The sequence below is a fragment of the Schistocerca americana genome, chromosome 3 (genome assembly GCF_021461395.2).
Source record: "Schistocerca americana isolate TAMUIC-IGC-003095 chromosome 3, iqSchAmer2.1, whole genome shotgun sequence".
NCBI lineage: Eukaryota > Metazoa > Arthropoda > Insecta > Orthoptera > Acrididae > Schistocerca > Schistocerca americana.
Genome location: NC_060121.1, coordinates 569397174 through 569416484, shown reverse-complemented (window position 1 = coordinate 569416484; position 19311 = coordinate 569397174). Strand labels below are relative to the sequence as shown.

At 44.8% G+C, this 19311-nt stretch overlaps 1 protein-coding gene across 1 annotated transcript in view; it reads left to right on the top strand.

Annotated features, from left to right (window-relative positions):
• The window catches only part of LOC124605563 (patched domain-containing protein 3), a 404372-nt gene that overhangs the window by 248961 nt on the left and 136100 nt on the right, over positions 1 to 19311 (top strand). Inside the window, exon 2 of the mRNA XM_047137336.1 lies at positions 1735 to 2034. Coding sequence (XP_046993292.1) covers positions 1758 to 2034 — 277 coding nt within the window. The 5' untranslated portion in view covers positions 1735 to 1757. The remainder of the gene's footprint in view (positions 1 to 1734; positions 2035 to 19311) is intronic.

Below are 19311 nucleotides of genomic sequence, written 5' to 3'. Positions count from 1 at the left end.
TCCTATCTGTCGCACTGCCTACGTTTAGCACCCAACCAATCCATAAAACAGACATGGTGCCAACTGTTCTCGTCCGATTTACAAAAGCTGAATGCACACTGATTCCCGTCGTTCGACCGAAAACTAGTCATACGCACCTGCCCTAAAGATTTGCATTTGTGTGTAAATATACAATGACGGGAAAAATTGCAGCACCAAAAAGTTTATGTAAAAATTTCGGGAATACACTTGTCTAGGTAACATATATACATTGCAAGATCACAGTATAATGTAAGCGCGAGGTGACCGATTGTAAACGTGAAATGCTGGTACATTAACAACTGGTGTAACCGTCAGAACGTCGATGCAAGTACGCAAACGTGAATGCATTGTGTTGTACAGGCGCCGGATGTCAGTTTGCAGGAAGGAGTTCCACGTCCGTTGCACTTGGTCGGTCAATACGGGGACGCAAAATGCTGTTTGTGGAAGACGCTAGCGTTGTCACCCGATGATGTCCCGTATGTGCTCGACTGAAGATTTATCTGCTGATCAGGCAGGCCAAAGCAACATGTCGTCCATCTGTAGAGCATGTTCGATTACAACAGCGGTATGTGGGCGAGCATTATCCTGTTGGAAAATATCCCCTTGAATGCTGTTCATGAATGGCAGCACAGCAGGTCTAATCACAAGATTGACGTTCAGTTTTGCGGTTAGAATGCGTGGGATATCAACGCGAATGCTGCTGCTGTCATACGAAATCGCACCCCAGACTATAACTCCAGATGTAGGTCCAGAGAGTCTAGCACGTAGAGAGGTTTGTTGCAGGCCCTCAAGTGGCCTTATTCTAACCAACACACGGCCATCACTAAGACCGAGGGAGAGTCAGGTTTCTTCAGAAAACACAAAAGAGCTCCGCCCTGCCCTGCAGTGCGCTCTCGCTTGACACCGCTGAAGTCGCAAACGACAGAGGTTTGGAGTAAGTGGAACGAACGCGACTGGCGTCTGGCTCAGAGCTGTCCTTGAAATAACCGATTTTTAACTGTTTGTTGTGTCACTGCGGTGCCAGCTCCTGCTCACATTGCTGCTGCAGATACAGTGCCATGCGCCACAGCCATACGTCGTACAGGATGGTCTTCCCTCTAGATAACGTCACTCGGTCATCTGAAGCCCGGTCTGCTTGTGACCGTACACTCTCGTCACCATTGCTACCACCAATCATGTACAGCGCCTATATTCCTGCCAAGTCTTTCTACAGTGTCGCAGAAGGAACATCCAGTTTGTAGTAGGCTATTACACGACCTCGTTCAAAATCAGTGTTGACATGGCATCTTCGTTGCCTTACAGGCATTATTGACTAACATCAGCTAACTACTTCCAGTCTCAAAGGTAACTAACGCTCACGACCGTGGTAAGGTGTATTTAAATTACACCCGATTTGTGTCCCCATAGAGCCGCTACTATCGCTATTCTTACGCGACTGGCGCGAAATCTGAACAGACACTATCTTCTAGATGTAGAAACACGCGTACCAACTTTCGTTTATGTCGCACAACTCCTTCTTGGTGTTGCGATTTCTTTTCCGTCAGTGTATTTTTATAACCGTAAAATTTTCACTGTCGAAGCCAGTTACTCACAAAACATGCTGAAAGGCCACTGAAAATTTTACTATATTGAAATTTAGTGTTTATGTGTTTTGCATAGTACAATTGTTTTGTATCCAGTGATCACCAAGCTGCGCCCTCGGTTTCTTCGCAGAGCACGAGCGAGCATCTGTCGAGATGGGCTGCGGACTGACGTGGGTGGATTCGGCTCTGAACCGCGGCTTCTACCGGCTGGGGCTGCTGGTGGGCCGCCGGCCGGGGTACTTCATCGTGGTGCCGATCCTGCTGTCGGGGCTGTTCGCCACGGGCTACCAGCGCATGCGCTACGAGATCGACCCCGAATACTTGTTCAGCCCCGTCAACGGCGAGGGCAAGGCCGAACGCGCCATTGTCGAGCAGTACTTCAAGCCCAACTACACCAGCCGCTTCAACGTGGGACGCATCACCCGGCCCGGTCAGTACCGACGAGCGATGCCAGCACAAAAGACACGCAACTGGTTGAACACGTGGGCACTCACTCGAGATGTTCTGTCAGCTCACGGAGGGTATTGTTACTGGGGGCATCTTTAACAGTAACAGAGCAACGTTAATGTGGGAAGACAGAAAACCATATTCTACTCACCTAGACACGTCAATTGGACACATTATTGATAAGCAAGGCGATGTGTAAGTCATATTAACTTCCACACCAATAAAAGAGGCCCAGTGTCTCAATTGCCGGAACTTCCGTGTAGAACTATTTTCAACTAAGCAAAGTCAAGGTATTACTCGTTTAGCGCGGACTTTTTGAATGGTATTTAGCATATCTTGGACTACCTTGCAAGATGCATTACATTCACATTTTAGCGTTTCATTGTCATTCATAATTAAAGATCGATACACTGAACTTAGTTCTAGCAAATACCGGGTGATCAAAAAGTCAGTATAAATTTAAAAAGTGAATATATCACGGAATAATGTAGATAGAGAGGTACAAATTGACACACATGCTTGGAATGACATGGGGTTTTATTAGAACCAAAAAAATATAAAAGTTCAAAAAATGTCCGACAGATGGTGCTTCATCTGATCAGAATAACAATAATTAGCATAACAAAGTAAGACAAAGCAAAGATGATGTTCTTTACAGGAAATGCTCAATATGTCCACCATAATTCCTCAACAACAGCTGTAGTCGAGGAATAATGTGAACAGCACTGTAAAGTATGTCCAGAGTTATGGTGAGGCATTGGCGTCGGATATTGTCTTTCAGCATCCCTAGAGATGTCGGTCGATCACGATACACTTGCGACTTCAGGTAACCCCAAAGCCAATAATCGCACGGACTGAGGTCTCGGGACCTGGAAGGCCAAGCATGATGAAAGTGGCGGCTGAGCACACGATCACCACCAAATGACGCGCGCAAGAGATCTGTCAGACATTTTGTGAACTTTGTTTTCTTTCTTGGTTCTAATAAAACCCCATGTCATTCCAAGCATGTGTGTCAATTTTTACCCCTCTATCTACATTAGTCCGTGGTTTATTAAGTTTACAAATTTATACCGACTTTTTGATCACCCGGTACAATTCTATGAATAAAATTTCTTGAAAGGGACCTTGATTATAATTAGAGACAGACGGAGAAAACGACAATGGGAGAAACAAATAGTCATTAAAGTGTAGACCTTAAAGGTGCTAACCGAGCGAGGTGGCGCAGTGGTTAGCACACTGGACTCGCATTCGGAAGGAAGAGGGTTCAAGCCCGTGGACGGCCATCCAGATTTAGTTTTCTGTGATCTCCCTAAATCGCTCCAGGCAAATGCCGGTATGTACCTTTGATAGGGCTCAGCCGATTTCCTTCCCCATCCTCGACACAATCCAAGCTTGTGCTCTGTCTCTGATGTCCTTGGTGTTGGCGGGACGTTAAACCCAATCTGCATTCCTTCTTCTTCCAAGGTACTAACATTTTTACGGATTGGGTGATTTCACCTGTCCTGCTGAAAAAGGTCCAGCCATCTGCTCCGTGATCTTCCCCTCTGTCTCGTTTCTCTCTAGACTTGTAGCCAATAATTTGTTTAGGAAATCTATTTTCATGCAGTCTACATGTTCCCATTATCTTTCTCTTTTTAGGTCTACTTTCTTGTGTAGTGAATTAACTTGTTACTCATTCCTAACGTCATCATTTCTGAAGCGATCGTTTCTGGTGCACCATTTAACACTACAGATAAATTTCATTTTCACAGCCTGCATCTTTCTCATATCCTTTTGGGTGGGAACCAAGATTTCATATGAATAGAGCATAGTGGGTACTACCATGATTTTATATAGCTTCTTTTTCATAGCTTACATGACTGTCAATTTCAATCTGATCTTCAAATGTGCTAGACGAGTATAAAATAGTTTTCTCTCTTCCCATATTAGAATTGTTCTTTTACTGTTAAAGATGACCCAGTAAGAATATCCTTCGGAAGCTGACAGAAGATCTCGAGTTCATATCAGTAGAGCATTCGAATCTAACGTATACATTTACATTATAATTTTCTAAATTTATAGACTACAATATTTGATACGTCAGAGATTTATTTCGGCTTCTTGCAGGAATCTGGTATCATACAGTAGCTTTTGGTATTGCTTTAACTGATTAGATGCAGGAAGAGGCCATGGGTTTTGGTTTAAGCTACAGGGTGGCTTTAATTAAACTTTCGCTACTTGCGCCAGTGTAGACAGGAAACTGTTTATCGTCTAGGTATACCCAATTTTATAGGAATGATGCTCTGACTGTACGCTGCAGGATTTGCATTGTTAGTCGTGTTTGTGTCATGAGTTGCCGTTGGGCGCCGGTACTGATGCGGCGACGTTGGGTAGAAACACGAGCATCAGTGTGCATCACAGCTGCAGACAGCCAATATGCGTCTGGACAAAGTGAGCAGAGCCTTACTTGTAAAGCTGTATTATTAAAACATCAACAATAGTGCTGCTGTTCTTCGTGAGTATCAACGCACTAAATGACTACGGAGAGGTCCTCTTTCTGTACGAAGTGGAAGATCATGTATCGGAAGTTCGAATTAACCGGCCATTTGGGAATAGCTACTGGGAGAGGCTGACGGCCAATTATCCCACAGGTTATTGAAGAAGTTACTGTCGCCATGTCTGAGAACGCTGGATGCAATGTGCGATCTTGAGCTAGTGCACGAGCTGTGTAGCAACAACTGAACATTCCATGGTCCACTGTTAGAAAAGTGGTGCAAACGATTGTGAAATGGTATCTGTAGTGCGGTTTCAGGCTGTCTTGGACACAGATGGTCGCCACATTGAGCAACATTTGTAACCTGGAACGTAGCTATGTTACGCCATTAAGAAATGTTACCCCCTCATGTGGAAATTAAAATGTGTTTCATTAAATGGTTTATTCGTTATTTCTCTTTTGTATGTCGTTACAATACTTCCAAGAAGTTTTATTGTGCTGCGATAGCTCGTTTTTCATGGGGGCCCTCTTAAGTAGCGAAACTTTAATTACAACCACCTTGTATTTAGGGAAGCCAAAACATACGGCAATGTAAATGGCCGACTTCCCGAATTTGAGTTCAGTCTCTTGTAACCACGGCGCCAACTGTTTCAGACAACTCACTGTGCTTACTGGCAGAAGGACCAGCGTTTTTCACTAGATTCTCCCCCAGTTTATTTCACTGTAGATCAGCTTTAGCGTATCCCAGTGTGACTGAGTACAGACTATTGGAAGCAGCTGTAGCTATGTGGGAAGTTTTTTTTAAAGGGCTTAGGGGATGAATTTGAGAATGATGTGGAAGAGGTTGTGGACGGTCTAAAAGAACCGTTAGAGGAAGCACACAAATCACTAAATATACATGAAAATATATTTCTAAAGATGAGAATGAGATAAAAAGAGGAAACGAGTCGCTCTTCGTTGGCTCCTCCCCCCACCACCACACACATCTCTCTCTCTCTCTCTCTCTCTCTCTCTTTTTCTCACTTCTAGTGCAAGAATCGGTCAAACGAGTATTTTACAAGCCACTTCCTTCCCGGGTAAAATACATTTCTTTAAGTTTCTTCCGATGAAGCTAAATCTTTTGCATCTGCTCTTCCGGAAACTATGGTGTCATCTGGCTTAGGGTCACTTCGAACGGTTGCTCTTAGGTATTTTGCTGCTATCTCTGTTTCCAACAATTTTTCCTCAATAGCATAATCGTGCAGCACTGGATCTCTTCTCCTACTTATCCGTAATACGTTACATTTGTTTATACTCATAGTAAGCTGCCAGTTACGGCAAGGTTTCCTGCATTCCGATCTGGATTGGATTGTTTGGGGAAGGAGACCAGACAGCGAGGTCATCGGTCTCATCGTTCTCATCGGATTAGGAAAGGACGGGGAAGAAAGACGGCCGTGCCCTTTCAAAGGAACCATCCCGACATTTGCTTGAAGTGAATTAGGGAAATCACGGAAAACCTAAATCAGAATGGCCGGACGCGGGATTGAACCGTCGTCCTCCCGAATGCGAGTCCAGTGTGCTAGCCACTAGATACAGTCTTCTGGCGTACCTTCCCATAGGCAATCGTGACATTCGCGAACTGCATTGCTCGCCACGACGACGTAAACATCTACAGGAGGAGGGAATTATAAGTCCGTATGTGATACCGCAGCCCGATCAGCTAGAGTGCAGGATCTGGCCGGCTAACACAGGTAGCGAGCGGGCTGGGAGAAAGCTGCCAGCAACACTCTTAGTCGTGTCGAAAGCTCCCCATTTGTTCCGCTCAAAATCGCAGTTTATAATCAGGACAGCATCCAGTAAGCAGTCGTAAACGACCATTCTCAGAGCAACGGTCATATCGAAGAGTGAGCAAGTAAGTTTTTGTGTTATTTATGCCCCATCATCTTCTTTGTACCAATTATCGCCACACTTTCATCTTACCAGTCAGGTGCCGAAAGAGTTGGTGTCGAAGTAAGATACTGAACGTGTATTCGAGAGGAATACGGTTCTAATCCGCGGCAGGACACCCAGATTTAGGACGAAATAGCTTTGCGCCTGCAGCTTCATCCCGCATATGAATATGTAAACTCCATTTCACACATATACACGGTTGCTGTAAATGCTTCAAGCGATTTCACAGATTTTCTGCAGTTATATTATTTGACATATTGTCACAGGGCTTTGCACACACAGGGACAAGCTCAAAAAGTTTTTTTGGCGTATTAAAAGTGCTCCATATGTGCCCCCTACTGATTTTGCAGATATCAAGTCGATAATCAAGCTCATCCCACGTTCAGCGATGCATTTCCCTATCAGTTTTAACTAGACTGGAAGCCATTACAATCCCTGTGTGCATAGCGACTGTTAAGAAATTCAGTATGAAGAAAAGGACATGCCCATACTATGTAATAGTTTTTGTACGCTAACACATTGGGAAATATGTCACCTGTTGGCAACTGCACCGATGATGACTATGTGACAGTCGAAATCTAGATCTGCTCCAATAAATGACGAATTTTGCGATTGATTGTTGTCCTTTATTTAATACTGAAACCTTATGAATCTGTTCGAAAGCACTGTTATTGTGAGCTCGCAGTTCTGGTAGGTTAGTTGGTAGTTAGGTCGGGAGAGCGTGGACGTGATGACACGAGTTGCTGATCATCAGTTTCCTGTTTAACAAGTCACGAACATCATGATGAAAGTGGGGTGGGGCACTACCCTGTTGGCAGACGAAGTCCACATTTCGGTCTCAAGTTATGGCAGGAGCTGATTTTCCAGCGTGTCCAGATACAGGTGTCCTGTGACGGTCTTTTTGCAGAAGAAAAATTGGCCAGAGTCTTTAACGATGAGACTGCACAGAAAACATTAACTTTTGGTGAATCCCAAATGTGCTACACCATACTGTGGGGATTCTCTGTCCCCCAGATTCGCACATTGTGTCTGTTCACTGTGCTACTCACAAAAAAACGTTGCTTCCACACAGAAGATGAGTTTTTCACAAAAACCATCCTCTTCCATAGATGTTGCGATTTTGCCGAAAATTCAAAGCGTCTGATTTTGTCTTCGGGAACTAAGGCTTGTAGATTTTCCTTAAGATCTTCCAAACGGTCGGTTGTTGTATGTTCAGCTCTCTGCTTGCCCTGTTCGTCGACGTCTGTGAGCTGCGAGTACACGCGAACGGTCAACCGCTTCTTTATTCACTGCAGGCGACCTGTTGATTTCCTCTTGCAGAGGCATCCTGAAGCTCTAAACTGCGCATACCATCGCCGAATGGACTTAGCAGTTGGTAGACTTTATTGAACTTGGCTCTGAAGTTTCCATGCACTGTTACGGCTGTCTGATGTGAACCCATTTCAAGCACAACGTACGCTTTCTCGGCACCTGTCACCATCTTGCCTAACTGATCACTGTTGCGCTTTCGTGACGGAAATCTGAAGTACGGCTGCAACAATACAAAACTTTTTGAGTTTTTCTAAATGCTGAGTTTTGTGTCAATGTGTCAGTTAATGTAGTGAATTTATGAAATCGCTTTAATTATTTAGTCGCGCGGGATTAGCCAAGCGGTCTAATGGGGGTTCGGTCATGGACCGTGCGGCTGGTCCCGGCGGAGGTTCGTGTCCTCCCTCGGGCATGGGTGTGTGTGTTTGTCCTTAGGATAATTCAGGTTAAGTAGTGTGTAAGCTTAGGGACTGATGACCTTAGCACTTAAGTCCCGTAAGATGTCACACACATTTGAACATTTTTTTCTTAATTCTTTAGAATAACCTTGTATTTGATGTTTGACTATCATATCTGCAAATGAAAGGGGTGAGTAGAGCACAGCGCAACAAGCAAATAATCCTAATAAACTTGGGTTAGGAAACCGATGGTTCCCCGATCTGACTTATTACGACTGAGTACGTGAATCCCTTTTACCGCAGTCCCCGAGGATCGTGACTGCAGATTTGCACTTGAGGACAAACACATTACAACGAGCGTTCAATATGACCACCGCTCCACGCGAAGGCTGGCTTCAGAACGCCCCCTCACCGCTGCCCCTACAGGTTCAGAAATGAAACTTCCTGGCAGATTAAAACTGTGTGCCCGACCGAGACCGGGCGTGAGTCGTGCTTCGGTAGCTCAGATGGTAGAGCACTTGCCCGCGAAAGGCAAAGATCCCGAGTTCGAGTCTCGGTCGGGCACACAGTTTTAATCTGCCAGGAAGTTTCATATCAGCGCACACTCCGATGCAGAGTGAAAATCTCGTTCTGGAGGTTCAGAAATACCGGGCGTATTGCGAATTCAATGACAGTGATTCAAAATACGTTCCCGGAATTTATCGGCCCTACCAACAGGGCTGTAATTCGCCAAACTTTTTAAGCACCCCAGCAGTAACAGTTCCCAAGGCTTCCCGTCGGAGGAGCTGGAAGGCTGTGGTATTAGCGAGCTACCACTAACACACTTGTTGCCCAAACTTACTTACCAGTACTTGGATAGATTGAATGATGATAAAATCAGGCGAATGCAGTTTACCACTAACAGCGTTGTAACGTTGGAATGACTGCACTTGCGCATACGCACCTAGGTTTACTGGGACTATTTGCTATTTCATTGTGTTCTACTCACCAATTTCGTTTGGACTTGTAATACTCAAATACCCTGCATATGTTTCACATATTTCACGTAAATTTGTACTCATGTTCCATCTGTGTACTTATAAAGTATTCCATTTCGACTAAATACAGCGAAGACAAACGAACGTGCCACTTTCACACATTTTTGCATGTCAGCACTTCTCATCCTCACCTCATACTTCTGGAGGTGGCAGAGACATCTTACCCATACATAATTTTTATACAAACAATGCGTCAAGTACGTAGATACTAAATTTGGTTGAAATTGCTGCACGCGTTTTAGAGTTACGTTGTTATGTCATCCATTTTCATCCCCACCCTCAGCAATAGTGGTTCTAGGGATATCTTATGTCAGAGTACCTTAGAGGTGAAATGCCTTCGTGGCTGTTACCAATCAGTCTAGCAATCCCGATAACTATGGATTCGATACTAATGTCGATCGCCATCATATATTTTTACATGCCACGCCTCACACTCATACCAACCATTAGCTGTGGTAGCAATACATATCTTCCTTTCGTTCGACGTTCCAGACCAGAGCATTTTACATTAAAAATGGAAAATGACGCCTGTAGTACAGCACCTTTTCGCTCTGATGTTGGTTATGACGTGCCGTTGTGCGATGAATATCTGCGCAAAGTTTGAAAATATCGAACTGCTTCTTCATGATGCAACGCATTCCATTCCAGTCAATGTAGTAAAGGGTTTGCAAAAGGCTACCACGTTCTCGACTTACGACCTGGCTACGTCCACGTGTAAAAATCTGGCTGCAAACACACGTAAAAGGGAGTCTGGCTCAACAAATTTTTGACTGGTTGAGCCCAGGGGAATAAAACATCCAGTTTGCTTCAAGGAGCCGGATAAGTGCCGCTAATCTATATTAACCATTCATAAGATAAAATCAGCAGCACTCTCGAACTTTCGCTGACGACATTTTTCTCTGCAAGAAAGTATTGTCGCTCAACGAATGCTAGGAAATGTAGCTGGACTGTGGATCCCTGCAAAACAATTCCCTTAAAAGAAGAACCTGATTGTACTCGATCACAAGATTGGTGGAAAAACTCAGTCGCCTAGCTTAAATACCTAGACGTAAAGTAATGAAGCGACATGTAAGGGAATGAATTTATAAAACGTGTAGTGTGGGATACGAATAAAATACTTATATTTGTAGTAAGGAAAATAGTTATGTATCACTAACATAAACTGCAACGAAGGTGCGAGTGAGAAAGGTACAGTAAACCGGTATGTTTTCGTCCAAGGGCAGCCATCAGGAGAAGCAGAGGAACGGCTATTTTGGGACGGCTTCTCACAGCCGCGGCACGGTGTAGCCTAGTATCAATTCTGCAGGCGTGGAGTACCGCGCTACTTTGTTCGAACTTAATCTCAGCATCGACTCTCAAGACCAGTCACCGACTATTCATGATGTCACTGGTGTCTCCAGGACTACTTTGCTGTGCCTCACGAAACACTTAACGCAACTTTACTTTAGATATCAACTGAATTCAGTTGAGCTCACTCTTGTTCATTAGTCTGCGCAAAGTTCGGTGAGCAGTTACTGATGACTAGTCTGAAGTGCTAATTTTCTCGAAACACTGTCCACGGCCGCACCTAACACGTCTAGTTCGCCAAAAGCCGATACAGCACCTGCCAGAGTGTGAGCAACAGTCTGGAGTGTATGCGAAGATTGGAACCTGCTTCCCCCATATTGGTTTCCGTACAACGCCAGACATACAACACGCTGAAGCGCCCCGTGTATTAAATTAGATTGTTTTCAGGGAATGAGAACCACTTATTACACCCTGTACGGAGTAGGGGCAAAATTAATCTGATTTGTACATCATCATGTTTTCGCGGCGTAAAGACTGTTTCATAAAATTTCGGGCGTGCAGCTGCATAAATTCGGCTTCTTCTAATATTTCGGCTGAATACCGTCCAGCCATCTTCAGAGTGAGCCGAGGTGACTGACGCTCCAGCACTTGCTCCGTCCTTTTTCACCCGAGGATCTAATCACTGCATATGCGGCCAAAGATACACAAGGCGCCAGAGACGTTGACGGGCAGCAAAGAGTTGTAACATATGCAAGGAAAATAAATCTGTGGATAGACAGTCGTTCCACAGGGTGATATCGATGTGTCATGGAGAGCTGCACCGTCGCGGCGTCTTTGTCATTTAATTACAGAAATTGCCGGATTCCATCATTTGTCCAAGCTGAAGCTTGAGACGAGTGTACCTGCGGTACAGTCCAGGAGAGGTGCACAGAGCACCGCGGGTACACCCGTCTCTTACAACCAAATGAATCTGCGGTGGCGAGGCACTGCATGGGCAGTGGGCCCTCTATGGTGTATGATAATGCGGAAACTTTAGCCTCGTCCTCATCTTTCTGGGACTCAGTAGTGAAAGAAGCAATCGAAATTCGGTTGGCGACGAATTTAATTAATAGAGATAGCGGCTTCAGCTTGGACAAATCATGGAATCTGGCAATTTCTGTAATTAAATCACAAAGACGTCGCGACGGTGCAGCTCTCCGTGACACACAGATATCACCGTGTGGAACGACTGCGCAACCATAGATTTAATTTCTATGCATATGTTACACCTCTCTGCCGCCTGTCAACGTCTCTGGCGCCTTGTGTATCTTTGCCCTCATACGCAGTGGTTCGATCCACGAGTTTAAAAGGAAGGAGCAAGTACTGGTGCGTTAGCCGGCTCGGCTCACTCTGAAGATGGTGGTGGTGGTTGTTGGGATGTTTAAGGGGGACTAAACAGCTAAGGTCACCAGTCCCCCATTCCAAAAACAAGCGAGACAAAGTCGCAGAGCAGATAAAACCCCAAGGGGAAGGAGACTGCCCCCCCCCCCCCCCAGGTGCTAAAGAACACAAATTAGGCAACGAACACTACAGAAAAGAAGAGTACAGACAAACACCAGACAGAAAGAAATAGAAGAAAAGAAGATGGCCGGAGACTGGTTGACTGACCACGACAACAAAAAAGGGAAAGAGTCAACCATCCGATGAGACACCAAAACAGCAACAAATATGGAGAGACGCGAGGACAAAAGACACAGAAACGGAAAAGTGCAGGACCCCCCTAAATGGATCCATAAAAAGGACTAGCACGGATAAAATGTAAAACATTGTCAGCCATGGAGGCATCGTCGCATAAAATCAAAGGCAAGGTGCCCGGGAAATTAAAAGACTGCCGAAGGGTGCGCAGTCGGGGACACTCCAATAAAATGTGGGCGACCGTCAGCCGGGACCCACACCGACACAGGGGGGGATCCTCCTGACGCAAAAGATGGCCGTGCGTCAGGTATGTATGGCCGATGCGGAGCCGACACAGGATAACAGAGTCCCTGCGAGAAGACTCTGAAGATGGCTCTACGGTATTCAGCCGAATTATTAGAAGAACAAGCTGAATGCGGCTACACGCCCGAAATGTTATGGAATAATCTGACTTCTTAAGAAATTACGCATTATAATGCATGATCCTCAATAAGACCAAAATCTTAATGCTGTATCATGATCCGAAGACTACTATTTGAGGTAGATGCAAAATCATATTTTATATTAATGTCCTACTGTCGAGAATTTTTTTTAAAGAAATGCGAGGTTTGTAAAAACATAGGTTGTTACGGATTCATTCTTCAAATGGTTCAAATGGCTCTGAGCACTATGGGACTTAACATCTGTGGTCATCAGTCCCCTAGAACTTAGAACTACTTAAACCTAACTAACCTAAGGACATCACACACATCCATGCCTGAGGCAGGATTCGAACCTGCGACCGTAGCAGTCGCGCGGTTCCGGACTGAGCGCCTAGAACCGCTAGACCACCGCGGCCGGCGATTCATTCTTGACAGCAAAAATAACACAAAAGGTTCGTACGTGCATAGGTCCAAAAATCGTTTGTTAAGGAGGTATGAAAGGCTTTATAATTCATGGCATAGAAATGGCAGATTTAGCAAACACATGTGTATAAATGAAATGGTTTATTATTCGCTAGCTGTTTCTTGCAGTCGGGCTCAGATATCAGTAATCTTTTTAAGGTGAGTGATGTTGAGTAATTAAGGAATTGTAAGTGCAATAACGTCTGATGCCCTCACGTGTCTGCCTTTTCAGGTAAGCCGGCCGAAGTGGCCGTGCGGTTAAAGGCGCTGCAGTCTGGAACCGCAAGACCGCTACGGTCGCAGGTTCGAATCCTGCCTCGGGCATGGATGTTTGTGATGTCCTTAGGTTAGTTAGGTTTAACTAGTTCTAAGTTCTAGGGGACTAATGACCTCAGCAGTTGAGTCCCATAGTGCTCAGAGCCATTTGAACCATTTTCAGGTAAGTGTAGTTCATGTGTGCACCCCGCCCTCTTCAGGTACCCCATCAGATGACGATGTGGCACGCAGACAGTGTTCCTGCCAAGCATTGCTTGCCGACGGACGTGGGTTTAGATCTACATCAGGATATCTACATATATACTCCGCATACCATAGTACGGTGCGTGACGGAGGCTACCCAGTACCACTACTGGTCATTTCCTTTTCTGTTCTACTAGCAAACAGAGCGAGGGAAAAACAACTATCTATATCCCTCCAAACAAGCCCTAACGTCTCGTGTCTTATTTCGGGATCCTTACATGAACTGTATGTTGGCATCAGTAGAACAGTTATGCAGTTAGCTTCAAAAGTCGACTCACTAACTTTTCTGAATAGTCTTACCCGAAAAGAAAGTCGCCTTCCCTCGAGGTAAGCATCTCCGTGACACATGTTCGAATTGTTCGAAGTTATTAGTGACAAATCTAGCAGCCCGCTCTGAATTGATTCGATTTCTTCTTTTATTCCGATCTGGTATGGATCCCAAACCCTCGAGCAGCACCCAAGAATAGGTCGCGCTAGTGTCCTATAAGCGGTCTCAAGAGATGAACCCCACTCTCCCAGAATCCTCCCGATATACCGAAGTCAACCAATCACCTTCCCTAACATAGTCCTCATGCGCCCGTAATATTTCATATAGCTTTGCGGCGTTACTCTCAGATATTTAAACGACGTGACATTGTCAACCAGCACACAGGAATTTTGTGGATCAGAGTTGAATATTTTTGCTTTGGTTCTTCTTTTTACCAATTTCTATGCAAAGTAGAACTTTGGTGACTTTCTCACAGTGTCCTGCTTCATGTAAAAAATTATCAAAGTGTGTCCGCCTGCTTATCTGGGTGGTAACGTGCTCACCTCTTAAGCAAGCGGGGCCAGGTTGGAGATTTTCTCCGCTCGGGGCCCGGGTGCTGTGTTGTCCTCATCATCGTTTCATCCTCATCACCGGCGCGCGGGTCGCCCGATGTGGCGTAGAATAAAATCAGACCTGCACTTGGCGGCCGAACTTCCCCGAATAGGGACCTCCCGGATAACGATGCCATACGCTCATTTCATTTCATTTTATCAAAGTTTGAAGACAGTCAGGTGTGAAATATGATGCATCGTTGCTATCAAAATCTGTTCATATTACATTCCAGTGACAGCAGTTCGAAACATATTCCTCCGGGAAACATTCATGAGGTTATATGAATGCGGAATCTTCAGCTGTGATACATATTATGTAAATTGAAGGTGGAGGGGAGGGGCAGAAAGGAGAGGAAAAGGAGGAACTATTGATGTCGGCTGTTGTTCGAACCCGTGATCTGCTTACTGGGCAGCTGCATTAGCCACTGCGCCAAGCGTTCGCAGTCCCCATTCACGATCGCCATGCTCGCTCCTGCGAATAGGTGCCGCTAGGTGGTTCAAATGGTTCAAATGGCTCTGAGCACTATGGGACTTATCTTTGGTCATCAGTCCCCTAGAACTTAGAACTACTTAAACCTAACTAACCTAGGACATCACACACATCCATGCCCGAGGCAGGGTTCGAACCTGCGACCGTAGCGGTCGCGCGGTTCCAGACTGTAGCGCCTAGAACCGCTCGGCCACTTCGGGCGGCCCGGTAGGTGGGAGTGCGGTTCGGCCGAAAGGCGTGCCGAGGTAGTCTGCGCAACTGCGATGAACACTGTACCCGGATGGCGTAGTGGTTAACGTAACTGCCCAGTAAGCAGAAGATCATGGGTTCGAACACAGTCTCACTCGTTTCCACTGATTCCGTGTAAAGCCCTGTCGCAGCTGAGTCAGTAGTTCCTCCTCTTTCCTTTCCTTTCGCCTTCCCTCCACCTTCAGTTGCCATAATTCTTGAGCTTATACACAAAGAAAATGTGAGGGAGGACAATAACCAAGAAATTCCCAGGGGCGACAACCTTACAGTTTACAGAATTGCCGATGAAACTGTAAATCCTAGCTGAACTGTGAATAATAAATGACGTGGCAACTGAAAAAGTTTCATGTCTGGCCATGAAAACTAATAAAATATAACTTGCTCTCACATGTAGCAAATTAGTGGTACAGGGAAACTTGTAATTACAGTCTGGGAAAAGCTGGGAATTTCAGAAAAATCTTTCCAGGGAAAGCTGTGAGTCGCCACGTAGTGCCGGGATTTCAGTAGTAGAGTCCTTTCCTCCTTCCGTTCTTTCGGACCACGTAACTGCTCAACTGAAGTATCATCACTCGGCTCTTGCATGCCCCGTCAACTTGAGCTGAGCTGAGCAAGCGATGTGTTGCGTAGCGGGCAAACACAGCTGTTGCTTCTTCTTGTCACGGGACTCTGCATCGTCACGTAGGTCCACCCATCCCCACCAGCTGACTCATGTAAACAATCTGGGAGTGCTAGCCTTTTATGCACACCTCCTTACGGGGTCATTGCCGTGACCGTTGAATAGCACTCCTCTACATCAGTATTCTGGTGTGACCAGCAGGTTCTGTCCCTTCAGTAGCAGCCGTGTAAGAGCGTGCAAACGGACAGTGCCACAACCGACGGAGCATCGCTGCGCGGAGAGAATGTAGAACTAAAAATCTGAGCTTTTGTCGAAAGTTTTCCTTAGTAAGTACTTCATAATTAAGTAACTGAGATGGTGTGCAGAGTATTAACTTCATGAATAGACAAATGAATGAGTAAAAATGATATTAAAAGTATGCTGGTGAGGGTGGCAGTAGGCACAAGTGTTTCCAGTCGCACAACAGGGAGAATGAAGTAGGAGGAAGAAATCGTAGCTACAGATACGTACCAACAACTCGACTCCAGGAAAGACGTGGGTGTAGGAGAAGAAAATTTTGTATTCGACTAATTTTGGTATACCGACAGTCTTTCCTGATATATTCGTTTCTGATCATTAGTTTCTTAGCTCAGAAGACTCAGTTTAGAATGCTCTTACGTCTCTATAACCTTCATTCTAAAGGTTTCCAACACACTGTATACATTCTGTCACACACCATATCTTGCCATGAGCGGATGTAGTAGTAATAGGAGTTTGTACACTGAAGCGCCAAAGAAACTGGTGCAGGCATGCTTATTCAAATACAGAGATATGTAAACAGGCAGATACGGCGCAACGCCTATATAAAACAAGTGCCTAGCGCACTTGTTAGATCGGCTATTGCTGCTACAATGGCGTCACTATGTCTGAAATGCTGAACTGTTTTCCTCAGCCACCCATAAGAAAACCGCTTAATTTCAACACTGGCGTCGCCGTACTGACCTGCGTCACAGAGAAGTCAAAAGAAGGGGCGAAATGTGAGTGAGAGGGGCGTGTGACCACCTTTCTTTCTTCTCACGAAGGTGGCGTGGGGCACAATTATTGTGAAATTTGGTGTCATTACCTCCCTTTACATGTCACATGAACTTCTGAGCTCTGGCCTGTTTTAGCAAGGGTGGACACCTTGCTGTTTGAAGAGTCGTCGAGCTCGAGGTTGACGTTGCAGAACACCACACTTTTACACCATTACAGAGAAGGGTTGTAGTCAACTTTGAGCCAAATTTTAATCTTCTGCGTCTCAGTGGGACACAGTTACGGGGTTTCGAAATATTGATCCTTTAATTCTGTTGCACAAGTATATCTAAGCGTGTGAGTGTGTGTTTTTTTTATCAAGCATCACTTACAGAAACAATTTTTTGAATGTCCTGTCTGTGGCAGACGTGTGGCACACGACGAAACACATTCCAGAAACTTACCCTGTCTAAAACAAAGTGCTGAAATCCTTTACGGGTGGAAATTAATTACCGTTAAACAAGCAGCCGTGCCGAATTGCTCACTATCTGTCTGCGTTGTGTAAACAAAGCACTTGCGTCAGGAATAATACCAATGTTTAGCACGAGAATGCATTTCCGCACTCAGCAATTACAGAAACCACGGGATATCAATGGAAATCGGAGATGACGAAAGCAAATTACGTTTGAGCAAGCTCGCTTTCATAAATCAACCGTTGCTTTTAGCGGACCGATTTCGTAACCGCTGCGACATTACAGGTGCTTTCTTCTCATTTAGTCCTAGAGTTGCTCCATGTTTAACGAACGGAATTTCTACATAACAGGAAACAACACCTTCATGCTTATACAAAGCTAACAGACTCACTGATGGGAGATGATAGACTTCGAAGCCATAGTTTTATTACCGTATTGGTTGCGATTCGTGTTACCTACTACTATTATTCTGAGTAATGTCTGTTATTGTTGAGATTATAGAATTCGGCAAAAAGAGAAATATAATTCTCCGACAAACATTCTTTGTCACGATAACGTGCGTAAGACCAATCGTAAAATGAGGAGAGCTGTTCAAACAAACGTGACAAACATGAATCAGCTTTTAATATCTGGTGTCTGCTCTGCCAGCCTCTTCATCTCAGAGCAGTGTCCCCAGTTATTTCGTAAGTATTCCGATTTCTGTGTTCCCCCTCTAGTACACTCTGTTCCTTCTTCGAGTTAGTGTTTTACACATTTTTTCCTGCAGTTTTTCAGAGAACACCCTCATTTCTTACATAACAAAAAATGGTTCAAATGGCTCTGAGCACTATGGGACTTAACATCTATGGTCATCAGTCCCCTAGAACTTAGAACTACTTAAACATCACACAACACCCAGTCATCACGAGGCAGAGAAAATCTCTGACCCCGCCGGGAATCGAACCCGGAAACCCGGGCGCGGGAAGCGAGAACGCTACCGCACGACCACGAGCTGCGGACTTCTTACATAACATTTGTAATTTCTTTCTGTAAGGTCGGATATTGAACACTTCTCTTTTTCCTGCCATTTTCCACACAGTCCTTGATTCACAACGTATAGGGTGGTCAGAAACAGTGGAAGTAATTATTAAGGAAAAATTGCATGTATTTCGCCGCTTCCGAGTTAATTATCATTGAAGTTAGCCAATCAAACGGTTCCGCGCGCAAATTCAAGCGGTTGATGTGTTCATAGTTTGGGTTCCTAAAACCGAACTAGAGAGCGATACAAAAATAGAACATGGGACGGTAATAAGGATCGAACCCGAGCCCCACGCCAATGGGAAGGAGAAAGGGAAAGCAGATCCTATGAAAAAAAAATCTATTCCGAGATGATGACTGGTAGGACCTCTCACTTCTCAGAAGCAATTTTTATGTGGGGTCACTGCAGACGACAGACTGCCTGGAAGCTGGCACTGATTTCTCCAGCTCCGGGTCAGTGCTGACACCAGAAGCCAGCGCCAGGAGAAAGTCATTCCCTGAATTCTTGATCTGAAACGTGCCTAGCAAAATTGGCGTACTACTCTTCCCCTAGGTGCAGTAATTACCTCATGAGGCGTAAAACATAAGGTTTCAACTGGATTTCGGTCACAAACTAAATTATTGATAAAAGATAGTTATTATTATCGCTATTAAATAAGTTACCAACAATTGCATTTATTTTTAAAAGATTATCATTAAGACGGGGCGCAGTTTGGTGAAGGTTGCAGCTTGTGAAACGAATGTATGAACATAATATGCCTTACATACTTTTTACTTTGTACCATGAACCTTCGACAGTAAAATTCAGAGAAATACGTTGCATATTCTCATATATCCCTTGAAACTCCCTTCACCTAATTATAGGTAGTTCCCACAAACGACCAGGAATAGCTTCATTATTCGCATTGCAATAGATACGTGAACGAATCGACAGCACGACAGAACAGTAACTACAAGATGAATACAACGTAACTGCAGCACATGCATGGTGATATTATTATTATTATTATTGCTAGTGGCAGCGTTCAGACATGAAGCATTGGCTGCTTGAAGCCCGT